Source organism: Mirounga leonina, unplaced genomic scaffold (assembly GCF_011800145.1).
Source record: "Mirounga leonina isolate KUSES-001 unplaced genomic scaffold, KU_Mleo_1.0 Mir_115, whole genome shotgun sequence".
Taxonomy (NCBI): domain Eukaryota; kingdom Metazoa; phylum Chordata; class Mammalia; order Carnivora; family Phocidae; genus Mirounga; species Mirounga leonina.
This window is the reverse complement of record NW_023270268.1, coordinates 6,023,426-6,041,487: the sequence shown is the minus strand read 5'-3', so window position 1 is coordinate 6,041,487 and position 18,062 is coordinate 6,023,426. Positions and strand designations below refer to the sequence as shown.

The 18,062-nt window shown below is 47.4% G+C and overlaps 1 protein-coding gene across 1 annotated transcript in view; it reads right to left on the bottom strand.

Moving 5' to 3' along the window:
* Positions 1–18,062, bottom strand: part of ITGA9 (integrin subunit alpha 9) — a 346,914-nt gene that overhangs the window by 299,600 nt on the left and 29,252 nt on the right. The window contains exon 5 of the mRNA XM_034991993.1: positions 6,862–6,929. Coding sequence (XP_034847884.1) covers positions 6,862–6,929 — 68 coding nt within the window. The remainder of the gene's footprint in view (positions 1–6,861; positions 6,930–18,062) is intronic.

Sequence of the window (18,062 nt, the reverse complement as noted above, 5' to 3'; positions counted from 1 at the left end):
GCATCATGCAGCAGTAAAAACGCTGTAGATGTAACAGCACTGAGACAGGGCCACAAAGTGCTGAGTTAACGAGGACAGACCAAATAACATGCAGACTATGATCACGTTTTATAAATGGAAAAAAAAATGTGTACAGACAGACAAAACAGAGACCAGAAGGAGAAGCCCCAAACGTTTATGGTTTTTTTCCACTGGGTGACAGGATTACAGGGATCCCTCCTCTCCCCCCTTCTTCTGTCACTCTCTCTTTCTCTGTGTCTCTGACTCTCTCTCTCATCCCTAAAATTTATTTTGTGCTTTTCAAAATCCTATTTTTTATTTTTTAAAAGATTTTATTTATTTATTTGAGAAAGAGAGCTCAAGTTGGGGGGAGGGGCCAGAGGGAGAAGCAGACTCCCCACTGAGCAGGGAGCCCGATGCAGGGCTTGATCCCAGGACCCTGGGATCATGACCTGAGCCGAAGGCAGCCGCTTAACTGACTGAGCCACCCAGGCACCCAGTGTTTCTTCAAAATTCTAGAACAATGATTAAACACTGACAAGGAAGTCACCTCAGAAAACACACAACACATGCAAAATGGAGCACACACTGTGTGGAAACTGTTCTGAGGAGAGGTGCCCACTGCCTCCTTTCATCCACTGGATGACCCCGGCTGAGGCTTTCATTCCTTCCTTCCCCAGCAGGGAATCCCTTCTTTTGATTATCTATCAAAATGTCTACACTGCAGTAAGAAACAATAAAAATTATTTTCCTAACAGAATCATTAATTTTTCATTCAATAATATTAAGCATCTACTATCATGTATGAAAGCTTATACTAGATACACAGATCAATAAAGTCCCTTTGTATGACATTCCCAGGGGAAGGCAACATGGAAACATACAAAATATTTTAGAAAAAAAATTCTATCCAAAAGGGTTCAAATAAAGACAATTTCAGGGGAAACCCCTCAGCAGCACAAAAACCCTATAAGTGCAGACCATACAGACAGTGGACACCAGACACCGCAATGTCATCGAGGCCTCTCAGTGCGAAAACACACCCACCGCTCCCTTGGCCCTTCGAGTTCTATTTCAGAAACGTCCATCCAGGCTGACCCCTCTCTGCAGAGCTGGCCTCACCACTGTCAGAAGCTCCTGCTTTCTGACAAGTCCCTGAAGGCTAGATCTTACTACAGGGATCCTGAGTTTCTGATGACAATAGAAAGTCACACTGAATTCCCAGAGAGCAAATGTCTGAACAAGCCAGAGCCATCTAAAGAGGAAGAAAAGAAAGAGCTCACAGGCAGGACAGCACATGTGCAACCGTGGTGGCAACAGGGCAACGCTTTGAACGACGCATGTGCTGTGGTCCATTTGGGAAAGAACCTTAAACAGGAGGGTGTGAGCACAGACAGAAGACAAGCCACCAGATCCTGCCTGAATGGCGTGTTGCTGGTGATTCGGGAAGGTGGAGACCAGGAAAGACTGTGGAGGGACACTGCATTCAGGTTCTGAGGTCCTAGCCACACCCCCAAGGGAGCTGTTGATAAGTTGGACATTCTGAGGCATCTCACTGTTTTATAAAAACATATCACTTCCTGCACTCAGAGTTCATCACTGAAAAAATAGGTGGTCAGTGCATTCATTCACTCCTGCCCCTATACTCTTCTGTATAAGGGGCTGTGCTAGTTCTAGAAGGAACATTAGACAAACGATCAGTTCATCAGAGGAGAGAGACTTTTTCCTTGGCCTTGAGCTCAGAAAGGAATTTGGAATCAGGTGTCCAAACACACAGGGCATGGAAGAACATAACGACCATTGGCCTCAACACCTGTAGTACACAGCATATATAGAGCTTTCTCCACCTGCAGCTCTTCATAAGCCAAAGCCCTGAGCATGACCAGAGACCCATAAGGCTCTCTGGTACACCAGGTGGTAGACACATTGTTTTCTGATGATTTAAATCAATCCAATCCATGAGAGCTTCATGTCTAACATATCCCCACACCCGCTCTCTCAAACACCACAAAGAGGTTAAGACAAGGTAATCGCTCTCCTCAAAAACCTTTAAACCAAAGCTATTGTCTGTCTGCCCTCTCCTCTTCGTGCTCATGCCTCCTTCTCCCTTGGTTCAAACTAGAGAACCTGAGGCTGAGCCTGAGACCCGCGGGGCTGGGGCTGGGGCTGGGGCAGAGGAGGGGCAGGAAAACAGTGTCTTCCTGGAACTCCCTGTATTTGGTTTTCCCATCCAGTAGAGATGATGCCTGTGCCCTTTGTCACTGTTCACCAGTGCCAGGAAAATGGTGTCATTGCTTAGCTCCCCACCACCCAGGAACAGCCAATGCAAACGGCACACAGAAACACAAGCTTCTCTGCAAGCCAAAGGCCACACCACCTAACTCCCATGTGGAATCCCTTCCATAAATAGTGCGGGCCTTTTCCCAAGGTACATTTATTAGCAGAACCTCCAGAGGCATAGGGGCATGTGGGTGTGCCTGAGAAGCCACGGACTTTTCTCTGTACGCCGCTGCAACCTGGTGCGAGTGGGGGAGGGGGGCAGAGGGGCACTCAGGATCTACAGCAGAAGTCTGCACCCCAGACTTCTACCCAGATGTCTCCAGGCTTCCATGGCAGTGCTCCAATGCTGGCGGGTTGGTCCATGTCTTCTCTTGCTACTCACAAGTATCTGTCTTTGTCACCCTAGGCTACAAAAATAAATAAGGTTCCCAGGAAGCTCTCCTTTATCCTCAGTGGCAGGCTAAAACTCACATGGCATCTGTAGCTCAAACAGCTTTGGTAACCCCTGGGTCACAGACCCTCAGGTCAAGCAGGCACCTCGGGCCAGACTACTTGGGAGCCACATGGCTGCATCTGGAAGGCCACAGAAGCACATCCAGCTTGAGGGGTAGCTGCCTGCCCTGTGCAGGGACAGCCCAGTCCACAGCGAAAGCCAGCCCAAGTAACGGGGTCAGCAGGAGGGCAGGGGAGGGGAAAAGTGCTGCCTGACCCCTTCAACCACATTTCCTGCTCAGCCTCCAACAGCTGATGTTCCAGAAACAAGAGAGGCAATGAGTTCAAAGACCTCCTGTTTAGGGAGGCCAAAGCTCAGGGCAGCCAGAAGACAGTGGCCGGGTCAGAGGACTGAGCCTCCCACTCACTGGCCCCACAAATGCCCATCCATGTACCACGGCCCCACTGCTGTTTGCCCACGGTTCCCAGAGCCTGGAGTTTCAATAGGTCCTCTCGTTCTTGCTCACCTGGAGCTTGCGCAGGCCCCTGGGCTCCCCTCCACCCCTGCCCTTTCTGCTCTTCCCACCAAGCCCTCCTTCTACCCAGCCCCAATGCCCTGTCTTCCCTGACCTTCTGCCTGGTGAGACCATAATGACACCCCCTCCCTGGGAACTCCTTCTGTCCCTCAGTTCTCCATCAACATCTCTGATGAGTTCTCATTTCTGCAATGAGTCTACTTTTTCTCTTTCCACTGTCGAAAGGAGGTCCCCTCCCCCGCAACCCCCAGCTCCACCCTGAGCACACCAGTCCCCTCAGAGAGGTACTAGCAATGACCAAATCAGAGCTTCCAACTCAGGTTGGGTTCTGGTCCCCGTATCCAAGTATCTTTTAAAAACACCTACAAGTGTCCCATCCATCACCTCACACTGCATGTGTTGAAAGTAGGCCCATTCGTTGACCTTCCCCAGTGATTCTTCTCTAGACAGGCTTCTTCCCACTGGGGCATCACTGTTCTTCAGAACCCTGCCTTAGAACCTACTTCTTCCATCCCACAGTCCTCTGGCCACCCAACCCACTGATACTGCCTTAATATTCTCCAATTCCCCTGGTCATTTTTTATTCCTGTTGTTTTGTAGCTGGACCACATCATAGCCTCACACCTGGCCTCCCTCCTGGCGCTCCCACTTTTAAAGTCCTGGGCACACCAGCCCGCAAGGTCTCTCTCTCCCAGCACTGCACCCATGGTGCCCATCACCTGCTTGTGGACTTACAGTGGTGCCCTGTTGCCTCTTGGGCAGAGTCAGACTCTGCTAGACTTTACCAGAGAAACGACAGCCACGGAGGTTATATAATCTCAGTGTGCACAGAGATGGAAGGAGAGCATGAGCTCGGCATATGGCAGGATGGTACTTCAAATCAATGGGGATAAGAAAACCTGGTTAGCAGGCCAATATGAGAACAATCAACTACACATTTAGGAAAACAATGCAGTTTGTTTCTACCATATAATGTTTGCAAAAAGAAATCCAAGATGTATTGAAGAGAGAAATCTTAAAAAAAAAAAAACTGTAAAAATTCTAGAAGAAATTATAGGTAGATATTTCGTATTCTTAGGAGAGGGATGATCTTTCTGAGAAGTCTAGAATCCAGAGAGAAAATGATTGATGGATTTGACAAACATGACTGTGGGACAGCAGTACAATAAAGACACCAGAAGCCAACTCAGACTGATAAAAAAAATTTACAACACATATAAGAAATAAGACATTAGTGTTGAAACTATCTTGCAAGTTCCTAAAAATTAGTTAATCAAAAATAAGAAAAAACAAGAGAATAATGGGCCAAGAACATAAACAAGCAATTTCTAAAAAGACAAATGGCCAATTTTTGAAGAATACTACACTAATAATCAGATAAAGGAACATCATAGCAAAATGAGGTACCTTTTTATAATGACAAGAACTGGTACTGGTGAGAGGCTGTAGGAACAATGACACACAACTGGGGGGCTGTCGGTTGGCAAACACTTCCAGAGTGCAATTTGCCAGAATGTACCCAAATTCAAATGTTGGATAGCTTTGGCCCCAGCAATTCCTCTGCTACATTTCTCTTCTGCAGAAATGTGTATTTGTGCACAAAAATGCCATGTGTGGGGACCTCCAGCCCCATGCTGCCAGGGAGTCTGGTACGTTCCAGCAGCAGTCCCAAGTCTCTGAGGCTGGAGGAGGTGAGACTAGGAGGACAGGTAACAGGGGAGGCAGGAAAGGTAGGAAGCCCCGGGCGGACAAGTGGAAGAGTCTGGATCTTACTGTAAGTATGATGGGGATCCAGAAGGTTCCGAGCGCCACAGTATTTTTCTCATTTCGAGAAGATAGCTGTGGCTTCTGTGTGGGAAGAGGCTGTGGTGAGGCAGGGTGGGAGTGGGAAATTGGGAGGGTCCTGCAGTGGCGTCCTGGGCAAAACAATGGTGCCCTAGGCTTATGGGAAACAGTGGAGGCAGAGAGAAATGGAGGCCTCTGGGATAGGTTCTGGGAGCACAGGAAGTGGGACTCCCTGATGGCTTGGATGCAGGAGAGGAAATAAGAGAGGAATCTTGCTCATTTGGGCCTAGGCAGCAAGGACGATGGGTGGCACCATCCACCGGGCCTCCCACGGAACTCTGTATGGATGGTCGTAAGAATCTCACCAAAGTGACAGCGAAGGGGTATAGTAAGAATTAGAGGGTGCAGACTGCAGGGTTGGTGGAGAAGCATGTCATGTTTGTTGGTCTGAGAGTGAAAGACACCTTTTCTGACTTTTCTACCCTTTCCATGATGCTTTCTGAATGAGATGCTGCATTGCCGATTGTCTATTTTCTGAATCTAAATAGCAACGGCAGAAATTAAGGTAGGCAGTTTTGCTCCAGATCAGAAAGCTCTGGACACTGGTGGGTGTCCCCTCCTGCAGCTCTCTGCTCTCCTGGAGCAGGAGAAGGAGAGTGGATGTCAGAAAGCCAGGCCCATGGGCTAGGACACACAGTGTGGATTTTAATCTACCATGTGATGGGAAGCCACAGAGACAGAATGACAGAGTTTGATTCTGAAAGATTCCTCAGGCTACTGTGCAGAAAACACAGGGGCGGGGGTGGAGAACAGATGTAGACTGAGGTGATGGAAATGTTCTCAAGCTAGAGAGGCCGTGGTTGCACAACACTGTCAATGTACTAAATACCACTGGATTGTTTGCTTCCAAATGGTCAAAATGGTCAATTTCATGTTATGTGTATTTTACTACCAAAAAAAAAAAAAAAAAGAACAGATGCAGGTAGACCAGTTCAACACCAGAATATCTCCAGGTGATGATAATGGCTTTTCCAGAAGGGTGATGTGGTGGGAAATTAAAGCTGTCACATTTGGGATATGCTTAGGAGGTTAAAAGAATAGGATTATAGATTAATTAGAAATAAAAAGTACTTTTTTGTTTGGGCCTGAGCAACTCCATGGATGCCTGAGCCACTTATAGGACCTGGCATGGAGCTTTGTACATGGCAGACAATCAAAAGATGTTTGGGAAATGAGGAGTTTATGTGAAGGGTGAACTCACAGTAGGCAAGAATCACTTAAGAACAGTCCGTAAAGTTGTACCGTCCGGCCAAAGATCATGGTACGACTGCATGACTGCACAGATACAGAAGTATTCAAGTCTACTGTCCTTTGGAATCTGGGAAAGGGGCTGGCTGAGTTATGTATAAAATCATAAAATCTCTCCATGGAGTTTGGAAGAACGATAGGAGGTGATGCTTAATATATCCTCCTCACTGCCAGCGATGAGACACAAACTTGACTGAGCACCATCTCACCTGCACCCCTTCGAATTGGTTCCTTCCATGGGGCGCAGGGTCCAGAGAACTCCTTAGAGAAATTGTCCAAATAGGTGTCTCCTCCCAATGAGCCCACCCACTCCCCACCCCAGTAGTCTCTGGCCAGCAGGAGCCCCCACCCGTGTCAATCACTTTCCCAGGAGGTCACATCCAGGGACCAGAATCTACTCACTCACAGCTCAAGTATGTGGGGGCATCGGCAACTCCATCTCAAGGAACTACCGAGACCACAATCCACCAGGAGACGAACAGCAGCAAGAAAGCAGAAATGCCCAAGAGCCGACACCCACCTCAGTGAAGAAGCCTGCTATCCCAGCCTGGCAGGAGCCGTGTTCCTCTCCGTACTTCTTCTTATACTCTAGAGGGGAGGGAAGGAGAGAAGCAAACCACAGCCTCGTCAGTGTGTGCCAGTCGTGTGGAGGAGCCACCGAGAGTGCTGGCCACTTCCCCGTGCACCGCTGCGGCTGGGCCCAGGGACGCCTTCCAGACTGGCGCGCGGAAGGAAAGTCTCCGAATCCACTAGACCGCAAAACTCCAGGCTCTGGTGCCATCGGGCCCTGAGGCTGCCAAGCGCCCCGGCAGACTTCCTCCACGCGTGTGGGGAAAGAGAAGCAACAGTCCTGGTAATTAAGTGGGAGGCTGGTGACGATTATTTCATTTACTTCAGAAAGGATGGAGAGCCCCAGTAGGAAAAGGAGCTGAAAACATAACCCAGAAATGGCATGATGTGGCCATCTCTGTGTGGAGTCCCCTGGAAGACGACCAAGCCTCCCAACATGACACTCCACAGAACTGGAGGCAAGATGATTTCTGCCATCCAGCCAGATACCAGCCAACACAGCCTGGGGCTACAGGAACAAACCTGCTAGACCTGCTCCAGCACTCAACGGTTACTCTCTCCCTAATGGTGTTTTGGTGACGCTACCCACGGACACCTCCATCTTCCATCAAAGGGGAAGATCTCTCCAGGTCAACAGAAACAAAAATGGTTAAGTGCTTTTCCTCTACCATTCCCTCACAGTTCCCAACACCCTGACCCGATAAAGGGGCTTTCTGTGTTGCTGTTGTATTTTTAAGTTGGAAGGAAGAGGGTTTAGCATGTTCTAGGCCCTGTTAGCTACATCCACTCATGCCATTCCACTGATCTCTCATCCCTGGCAGCGCATATTGCCATCTGTGAGTAGTATAACTCCCGAGGCTCAGAGAGGTTAGGTGAATTGCCCAAAGTCACACAGCTACTAAATGGCAAAAGTCAAGATTCACATTAGTTCACCTCTGTGGCCCATCAAAGGTTCTACGGAGTGAGTGATTACACAAAACCCAGGAAGTGACCAGCCAGTTGAAATCATTACATGGGTAAAGACAGAGAGATAAGAGAGATGTTCAGCTCAGATGACTCAGATTAATTACACTGCCAGACGAGGGCTCATGGCTGTCCCTGGGCACTTGTAGGCCTGGGCTACCCTACAAAATAACCCAGTGATCCCCCATGTCACCCCTGGGCTCTTGGCAAATCTCCGGTACCACTAAAGGCAATATACTTAATTTTGAAACAAAATAAATAATATGAAGGAACAATGCAGCTGTGATTGCAACAGTACCACTTCCTGCAGCTCGAGAGCGTGTGAGAGAGAAGGGGGAAAAGGGCCCTGGGGAAATACACAGAGTAATTCAGTTTCTAACAACACTCACCGCGGAGCCTGGTAACATTTTCCAGTAAGTGGCCATTAACCGACTGCTAAATTACAATGGAATGTCAATTGAGTTACTCCTCTTCCTTGTGAGGGCTAAATCAGTTCCTCCCTCCTTGTCCTGTTATTCCAAGGAGAACTCACAGGCCTGCCAGAAAGCAACCCACAGACTCGCCTATTCTCTGCAAAGTCTTGCACCCAGGCTGGGAGGGGGGGCTTGTGCAAAGTCATAAAGAGATCATGCATCAAACTGTCTGATGGCAAGAAATAATAAAAATTAATAATAAATCCTACATCAAATAGCATAATGGCAAGAAGGATCAAAATGTCCCAACCCAAACAGTTATATCTGGAAGTTCTGGCAAAAAGCATATCCACCCCCACTGACTCGAGGGGTTACATACCCAACTCTAACTCTCCAGCAAATAAAACAAGGAAAAGTCAGACCCCACCAGCTGAACGAAGCTACAGCGTAGGACACACCAGTTCAGCCTCATACATTTATGACATGAACAAGAATTACGTAGGGATCTTTCATGTATTAAAGAAAACAGTCTCATGGTCTCCTTTGTAACGGGAACTCCAAAAATAGTAGATATGAAAACTTGTCTTTCTCCACCTCATCCCCAAACTGTGCTGGCCAGCTCTATGCCAGAAGCAGGACCCAGGGCTTCTAAAGGGGCCACAGCCATACTGGGAGCTAGGAGTACCCCACTCCTGGCCCCAGGAGAAAGTCCTGCAAAGTCAAGCCCTACTACCAGCATCCCAGCCTCAGCCAGCATCAAGGTACCGTTAGAGGCCAGCCCCAGAGTCCCCAAGCTGGGACTACCTCATCAGGGGTCTGAGGGCCAGGGACACACAGAAAACAGGCACCATCCCACTGGCTTTGACTTTCTGAGACCCCAGGGTCTACACCTGCCTTCTTGGAGTGCTCTAGAACAAGGAATCAAACCATGTGGGGCTCCTGACTAGTACCCATAACTCTGACCTCCCAGAAACTTCTGTAACTCTTGATTAACCACTTCAGCTTGGAAACAGGCTCCAGTCCTAATGCCTCTACCCCTACCCCATCCCATCACACCTACTTTGGGGGGAGGCGAGGCAGCTGTGGCAACTCTAGTCTAGGAAGGCTCAACTGGTGGGACTGGATTAAACACTTTCCTATTCTGAGCCATCCACGGTCTTCCAGAACTCCTCTTCAGCTTCTCTGTGTGGGTGGTCTTGCAGTGAAATGTAAATGATACCCTCTCCCCATCACAACATGTGTCTGTTCATCACAGTTTACGGTTTATTCAACACCAAGATGAACTCATCGATCTCACTGTCCCCAACACCAGCCTTAGGCCAGCTACTGGTATGGTGTACTAAGGGAAGGTGTACACACAGGTTTCTCTGTGCACAGACTCAAGGCCCAGGCGGAAATGTGAGAGGACCAGATACCTTCCTCCAGCTGCTGAGACCCGAACTCTCCAACCTGCTTACTTGGGACCTTTGGCCCCCTGCTCTGCCAGCCCTGCCTTCTGTCTTCCAATCAGTCAGGCTCCCTGACCTCCACCCCCAGGCTGGCTTGGAAAGGAGTTGCGTCCTGGGTCCCGGGAATCCTGAGTTCTCCACCCAGAGACACCACTAACCCCAGAGGCCTAAGGATAGTCGTAGTTGTGAATGGAGTGCGGCAGGGACCCACAGGATTGATGTTTCTGGGCTTTCCAAACCTAGACTGGCTAATTCTACTTTGGGCAATCCCATCTCCTTTGGGGCCTCAGGAGGAACAAGATAGAATACCCAAGAAGAATTCCTCCTTCCTGAGAAGGGAGGTAGGTATGGAAACAGGAGGCTGCCCCATCCCAGTGTCCTCAAGAAACCCCCCAGGTCACAATCCCCCCCTCCACTGAGAAGTCCAGGCAGTGCAGGCTGGAAGGATGGGGTGGGACCTCCTCCAGTCTCCGGTGTTCCCAGAAGCACTTTTCCTGCGCACACACAGGCTGGGGGCCCTGCTGTGGGCAGCTGCTGGGCACGTCCACCCAGTCGCCACCTGCCCCAGGATGTGGCCAGGCAGAGAGCTGCAACAAGCTGGTTCCGTCCCTCGCCGCCAGGGAACAAAACATTTCTCCACCTTGAAGCAGCAAAGGGGCATCAGGGTTGGCACGACAGCAGCCCGCTGTCCTCCTGCAACCAACCTGACACTGCTAAATCCAGGGGAACTGAATCTCGGAAGCAAAAGATGTGGTTGAACAAGGGGACCTGAAAATCACCTGGAGCACGGAGGAACAGGTTGGAAAGCTCGGTCTCTCTGCCGTGGGTGGGTTTGAGTTACTTGGCCGGCGTCACACACAATTCATTAAGTTATATGGTTCCTCCACTCTAAAAATGGTAGTATTTTCCTTGGTTTAGCTGCTGGTTTTACTAAACCCTGTTTAAACAGAAGGCAATTCAGAGAGGAAAAAATACTCGTTTCCACATGTTCGCAACCCACAACTCAATACATGGAACTTACACTAATGAATTTTAATTCATTCAAGAATTAAACTGGGTGGGGTCACTTCCTGCACTCCTCCTGAAATGCTGGTGGGATAAAACCAACCCATGGAAAGATCAAGATCTATGGAGTGTAAGATATTATTCCTACTAATCTCTTTCAAAGATAGTCTTTTTAATGCATCAATTTTAAAATTGTTTTTTTCCAGGGCGCCTGGGTGGCTCAGTCGTTAAGCGTCTGCCTTCGGCTCAGGTCAAGATCCCAGGGTCCTGGGATCGAGCCCCGCATCGGGCTCCCTGCTCAGCGGGAAGCCTGCTTCTCCCTCTCCCACTCCCTCTGCTTGTGTTCCCTCTCTTACTGTGTCTCTTGTCAAATAAATAAAATCTTAAAAAAAAAAAAATTTGTTTTTTTTCCATAGCTCCTGAACTTAGCCATGAACTAGAGAAAAAAACAGCTTTCTAGTCTCAAATTATTCCTGAGTTTTGACTCAATTTCTGAATGAATACCAAATAATTGGTCATTAAACAATTTAGAGGACAATGAACTTGGGCAGACAGATCTCTACTAGTAACCAGGCCATTTCAACATATAAAACTAAAAAGACAAAACTGCCCACAGTTGTGAGGGACCACAGTCTAAATGGGAAGGAAAAAAAAGGTAAATGACCTAAATAGCTAGGTTAGAGAGGAAGGGAAAATATTTTATCAAAATAATGGACAATTAAGCAATGGTGGGCATTAAAGGCAAACTGCATAAAGCTAGCAACTTACAATTATGTAAGAGAAGCTTTAAGAGGGGAAGAGATCTTTACAGCATGTCTATATAATTCGAATCCCATCCATTTCTTTTACAGATGAAGTCACTATTGCTCAGAGAGAGCAAGTAGTCTACAGCCACACAGCCAATGAGCCTGAGGCAGGATTAAAGGGTGGGGTTCCTGACTGCCAATCTGTTTCCGCCACACCATCTTGCTTCATGGAGCACATTCACCGTGAGAACATTTTCTTCCTTGAAAAAAAAGTGTTTTCCATCAATGGATGAATGGATACACAAAATGTGGTACATACATTCATTCAGTGGAATATTAAGTCTTAAGGAAGGAAATTCTAACATATGCTATGATATGGAAGAACCTTGAGGACATCGTGCTAAGTGAAATAAGCCCGTCACAAAAGGACAAATACTGCATAATTCCACTTACATGAGGTCTCTGAAGAAGTCAAACTCATTGAGACAAAGTAGAATGGCAGTTGTCAGGGCTGGGGGGGGGGGGGGGCAGGATGGGGGTAAGGAGAGAACTCAGGAGGACAGAGCTTCATTTTGGGACGATGGAAAAGTTCTAGAGATGGATATGGTGGTTGCTGTACCATAGTGAATGTATGTATGGCACACTTAAAAATGGCTGAAATGGTAAATTTTGTGTTATGTATTTTTTACAAAAATGTTTAAAAATTTTTACTGTTTTGTAATCTTTAAACAGTTCCTTCCACCCAGAATCTAGTACCAACTTTGCCAACTCCCTACTTTAGAAGCAGAAGCAAGCAACTTCAACTTACTGTGTGTTATAGACTAAACATAGGTGTCCCCCCAGAATCCGTATATTGAAACCATGCTCCCTTGGGAGGTGATTAGCATTAGATGAGGCCACCAGGGTAGAGCCCCCATAAATGGGATTAGTCCCCTTTTGTGAGGCCTCAGAGAGCTTGCCGCTCTCTGCTCTCCACCACATGAGGACACAAAAGAGGGCTCTCACCAGACATTGAATAGGCCAGGGCCTTGATCTTGGACTTCCCAGACTCCAGAACAGTCAGAAATAAATGCTTGTTGTTTAAGTTACTCTGTCTGTGGTATATCTGTTACAAGCAGCCCGAAATGCCCAAGATGTTGTACATTATGTTATCTTTCACCCCTGCAAAAAAGTGACCCTGAACATGGGACAGTCACATCTCAGTGAGAGTCCCAGCTCAGAGCTGAGGAAAATTCACATGATGACCAAAACTGAACAGACTCATGGAATAACTACCACTGAAACATGGACAGTCAAACCACTGTTCAGATGTGAAAACCAAATGCTTACAGTAAGGAAAGATCTAGAACATAGAGCAGAGGGGCTTCCCAGTAAAATGTTATCAGGCTGAGGGGCCCCACCTGCCCCCTGCACCTGCCTGGACTCTATATTTTGTGCCTACAACTGTAAAATTGCAACATAGCTCGAGAAGTCCCCAGTAAAGTGTCCTAAAAAATCATACTAAAATTATCACATAATAGATTTTGCTCAGTGAGGGGCCACAGCATGCCAGTAACCCCAAAGAAAACCAGCCTCCCAACAGAACAGGTGGTACAAAGAAACCTGCTATTGAACTTCAATGCCAACAATCCTTTCTCTACTTAATGAGACAGTGACCTTCATCAGCTTCCCCAAGACTGTTTTCTCATCTGTACAATGGGGACAAGAATTCTTACCCCCAAAATGAGGTCATTACTCAGTATGATCATATATGTTAAGGACCCTAACATGATCCCTGGCAGCCAGTAGGTAAATCTGAATCTGTCAGTTTCTCTGAAAAGAAAAAAACCCCAAGACACCCGTCATACAGATGAGCAATTTTAGAAGAGGAGATTCCTAAAATTTAGACATCTGTAAGGAAAATATTCCAGCAGTCAATAATTCCACACAATGTATGGAAACACGTTGGAAGTATAGAATATATTTGTGCCCATGGTAAAAATTCTTGGCACCAAACTGAAAGCTCGATGGGGTTCCCTGAGCCCCAAGAGCCACTGCCAGAGACCTGGTCACCTCCTCTGGCCCTGGCTTTTCCCTCCAGGTACCCTCCCTCCCACTCTCTCCACCTCAGGGTCCCTCTCCGCCTTAACTGGCTATAATACAGAACTACATCTGTTTCTAAATTTGCTGTATTTACTTAAATGAGATAATTTTTATGAAAGCTCTTTAGAAACCATAAAATTCTATGTAAATGTAGAGTTCTTTATTTAATAAAAAATTTATGGGGCTTGTTCTTGAATTTTTAAATGGATCAACTTAGCTTTTTATGGTTCTCTCCAAAACAAAAGAAAAACACAACAAAATAAGACAAAACCTCAAGTCCTTTTCATTTGTAAATGGCTCTTGATTGATTTTTATCCCCTGTGGAGCCACAGCATTCAACACTAGACAGGGAAAGAAAACTTCACATGTGAATGGGTGATCTATTTCCTTCTCTAGAAATGAGCACTGTCTTGAGAGATGCCAAAAGCAACTGGGAATAAAAGGCCAGTCACCCCCAGATTTAAAAAAAAAAAAAAGTGGCACAGAAATCTTTGGAATCAATGGGACAATTTTAAAGCACAGTGTAATTGGATAAATTCAGACCCCAACAATTCCCAGCTTGAGAACATTTAAACACGGCATGAATTAAACTTTAGATCATCTACAAAAAGGGGAGAGGAGTGCTTACCGGCAAATAAATTGTGCAAATAGGATCTTTAAAGATACTTAAGAAATTATCATCTTTTCATGGAGTCTTTTTTTTTCATGGAGTCTTAAAATCATTTTTGTAATACCCTACTTTCTACCCTCCATTATCTATTCATTAAAACAGGATTTGCTAGAAACTTTCTCTGAAGGCTTAAGGATACTTAACTAAAAAATTCATACTTATCGAGTGTTCACACTGAGCAAATACCTCTTCAGTAGGTTAATCTCCCCATTTTACAGATGAGAGCACTGAGGCTCAGATGGTTTACCCAAAGTCACCCAGACAAAGTAGGAGCCATGGGTTCAACCACGGGAACAAGTGAGCAGTAAAGCCAGATTCTGAAATTGTATGTTAGACCCTGAAAAGCCAGGGTCCAACATACAGTGGTCCTCTAATTGTGCTTCTTTATCTGTGTTTCACCTGGAACACTTTTTGTTAATGTAGCAAAGCTTAAAAAAAAAAAAAAAAAAAAGCCTCCCCAATTTTTCCAGATTAGTGAGGCTCTTTTGTCACAATAAAAAGATGACTTGGGGGCTCCTGGGTGGCTCAGTCAGCTGAGCATCCAACTCTTGGTTTCGGCTCAGGTCGTGATCTCATGGGTTGTGAGATCGAGCCCCCAGTGGGGTTCCATGCTCTGCGGGGAGTCTGCTTGAAGATTCTCTCCCTCTGCCACTCGCCCCGCTCACATGTGCACTCTCTAAAATAAATAAATCTTAAAAAAAAAAAATAAAAAAAGATGACTTGTTTATAGCCCCACTCCTGCCAAGCTCTGGCTTCTTGTCTTGGCGGGCTCAAGGGCAAAGGATGAAAGAAATCTCTGTGCCTGATATTAACAATGCACTGACTTAACTTCGGGGAGCCCTAAAGTACAAGTTGGTTAATAGTAACAGGTCTCAGAGTGTTCGCTCTTCAGTTTACAGTTTCCCCCACGTCGTCCCGCTGAACTTCCCATTTTCTCACACACTCGGATAAAACCAAACAACATATGGTAGTAATGATGCTGCTCTCATATCCCACACAAACTAAACGGCTGACTTAATAATGGTATGCTCCACTGGTTTATTTTACTTTGTGTCCGAAATTCATTTTTGTTTCCCATTCCCTCTACATTTCCTGGTTCCAAACAGGATATTCTGATAGCATTTCCCACCCAACCAGAAACAGGAAGCACCTGAAAAGTCACGAGAAAAATGTCTTTGTGCCAAAGACCGATGTTTTAAGAATTCGAAAGTTCGACACAGTCTAGACACGGGCCCACAGACTTCGAGGCTTTTATCTATTCAACCAACCTGGCAACGTTCTGAAACAAGCACAGTTGCCCCTCCGGGAGACCCAAAATAAGGCCGCAATGAGAGAACAATGTGTGGTCTTTCTGAGCACTTCTGAATTTTCTCAGGAGCCCCCCGATGAGAACCGTCAGAGGTAATGCAATGGAGGCCCAGCCACAGGCCTGAGGCCATAGAGACAGAAGCACGGAAGAGTGGCCCCCCACCAAGCCCCCATGTTCCTCAGTGGTCCTTCAGCTATTCCACAGCAGGCACACTCAGAAGAGGCAGGGCCCCTTCCTCCCCTCCCAGCACCCACTGCCATGACCAACAGTGGATTCCCATCATTCTTCTCTTCCAGGAGCCCCCGTCAGCAGCAGACTCTAAGCGGGCATCCATTTCTCCAGGTTTACATGAAATAAGCCATCTTAATGCCACTTAGAGCTTGGATGCAGCTTGGGCCTCTGGGGAGAGGTGCCCTGCGGGACACACTGGCATGAACTTCTCTCCCCACACAGCTCTCCCACTTAGGGAACATCATGTTTCCTCTGTTTTCCCCTGTAGATGGGGAACTTCTCAACAGCTGGGGCTGTGTCACTTGGGTTTTATCTATGAGGCACTTAAGATTATGTGGACTCAGGCGCCTGGGTGGCTCAGTTGGTTAAGCGACTGCCTTTGGCTCAGCTCATGATCCTGGAGTCCTGGGATCGAGTCCCGCATCGGGCTCCCTGCTCGGCGGGGAGCCTGCTTCTCCCTCTGACCCTCCCCCCTCTCATGTGCTCTCTGTCTCTCATTCTCTCTGTCTCAAATAAATAAATAAAATCTTTAAAAAAAAAGATTATGTGGACTCTATTCCTAGCAGACAAATTAGTCACCCCACAGTGATTAACACATTTGCCCAGCATATAGTATGCACAAAATATGGAATATCAGCATATATAGGCTTAGCATACACACATACACATACACACACACACATTGGGCACTACTCTGAGAACAGACAAGTTTTACCTCACTTCATCCTCTTCACAGAACCCTGAGGTAGCTTAGGCACATTCACAAGGGCAAAGCCAGGACTTGAACTCTGGCAGTCTGGGTCCACAGCCTGTGTTCTTAGCCACCATGCTACTTTGCCTCTCCATTGCATGACACATGAATAACAGAATGGAAAGAAAAACTTGGCCTTGAGCAAGCCACACCACATCTCTAGACCTCAGTAAAGATAGGCTCGTCGAGATGATATCCAAAATGTCTTGTCAAATTCTGAAATACTTCTGTTGTACTGTACTTAGCTGTAATGTGATCCCTCACTTGGAACAGAGAGCTTGAGTCACTGAGTTTTTCCACATTAAGAGAAAAATATAGTTGCTTTAAGACCCAAAATAGCCCACAAAACTGGGAGGGGGACATCCCCAAAGCCAAGAGAGCACAGGCAAGGGTCCTCTAACTGGGACAACATCCTGCCAAGTCAGTCTTCTAGAGAAATCTGAGCGTTTGCCACCCCTTGCCTCCTACAGAAACAAAAACCACAGAAGCATTCTCCTCAGTGCCCCATTCTTCTAGGGGCTGCTCTTATACCCCAACACTCCCCAGCCCCATGAATGAGTTAGCACACAGAAGTGTGTGTGTGCCCATGGAGAAGGAAGACTGGGCAGGGGTACCACCATTTTGCCAATTTCTTTGCTGGCTCCATTTGGCCACCATTAAGTCAAGGTACAGTCAAAGAGCAATCCTGGCAGCCTGGGTTGATTGTCCATCCACCGCTGTGTGAGGAATCTGGGATCACGCGATGAGCCCCACGTCAGCTATTACTGCATAACGACCATGAAATGTCTGTGACAAATGACAAGCGTTCCTGTCCCACTCCGACTCCCACAGATCAGCTGGGCTTTGGCTGATCTAGTTGGGCTCCGGCTGCAGGTTCGGTTCAGGTCTGTTCCACACGTAGCTCTTCTGGGATTAGTGAGTCACAGGGGGCACATTCCATGGTGAGGGTCCCAAGCACCCAAAGGGGGAAGAAACACACCACACCTCCTAAGGCCTCAGCTCAGAGCTCTCACACGCTTATGAATGAGGGACATGTGGAGCAACCCTGAACCGACAGGTCACCGGGCCCTGCCGTGGCTCCTCCTTGGCTCATGCGGGCTTCCACCTTCCTGCCAAGCATCAGGGGCCCCACCCAGACCCTGCCGCCCTCACCGTTTCCAGGATGCAGCCTGGCAGCCAGCACCTGCATCTCCCTGCCAGGGGGCCTTCCCTGCCCCCACACACGGCAGGACAGAATGATGGAAAGACTCCAGCCCCTACACGCCTCAGGTGGATAATCCCAAGGTGTGTTCTCTGCTGGCCCCAGAGCTCCCCAAAGACTGGGCCCCAGCTGCCCATGATAGTAACTTGTAGGTAGCATCCCTTATGTGCTGCCTTCCCTCCTCTTCTTGCTTCCCACACCCCCACTGGGGTCTTCTGGAATGACCTACAGAAAACTAACCATATTCAAACCCAAGTGAAGGGAGTTGTGAAGATTAAATGAGAGAAGGCATAAAGTCCCCAAACCAACACTGGCCCAGTGCTGAGCTCACA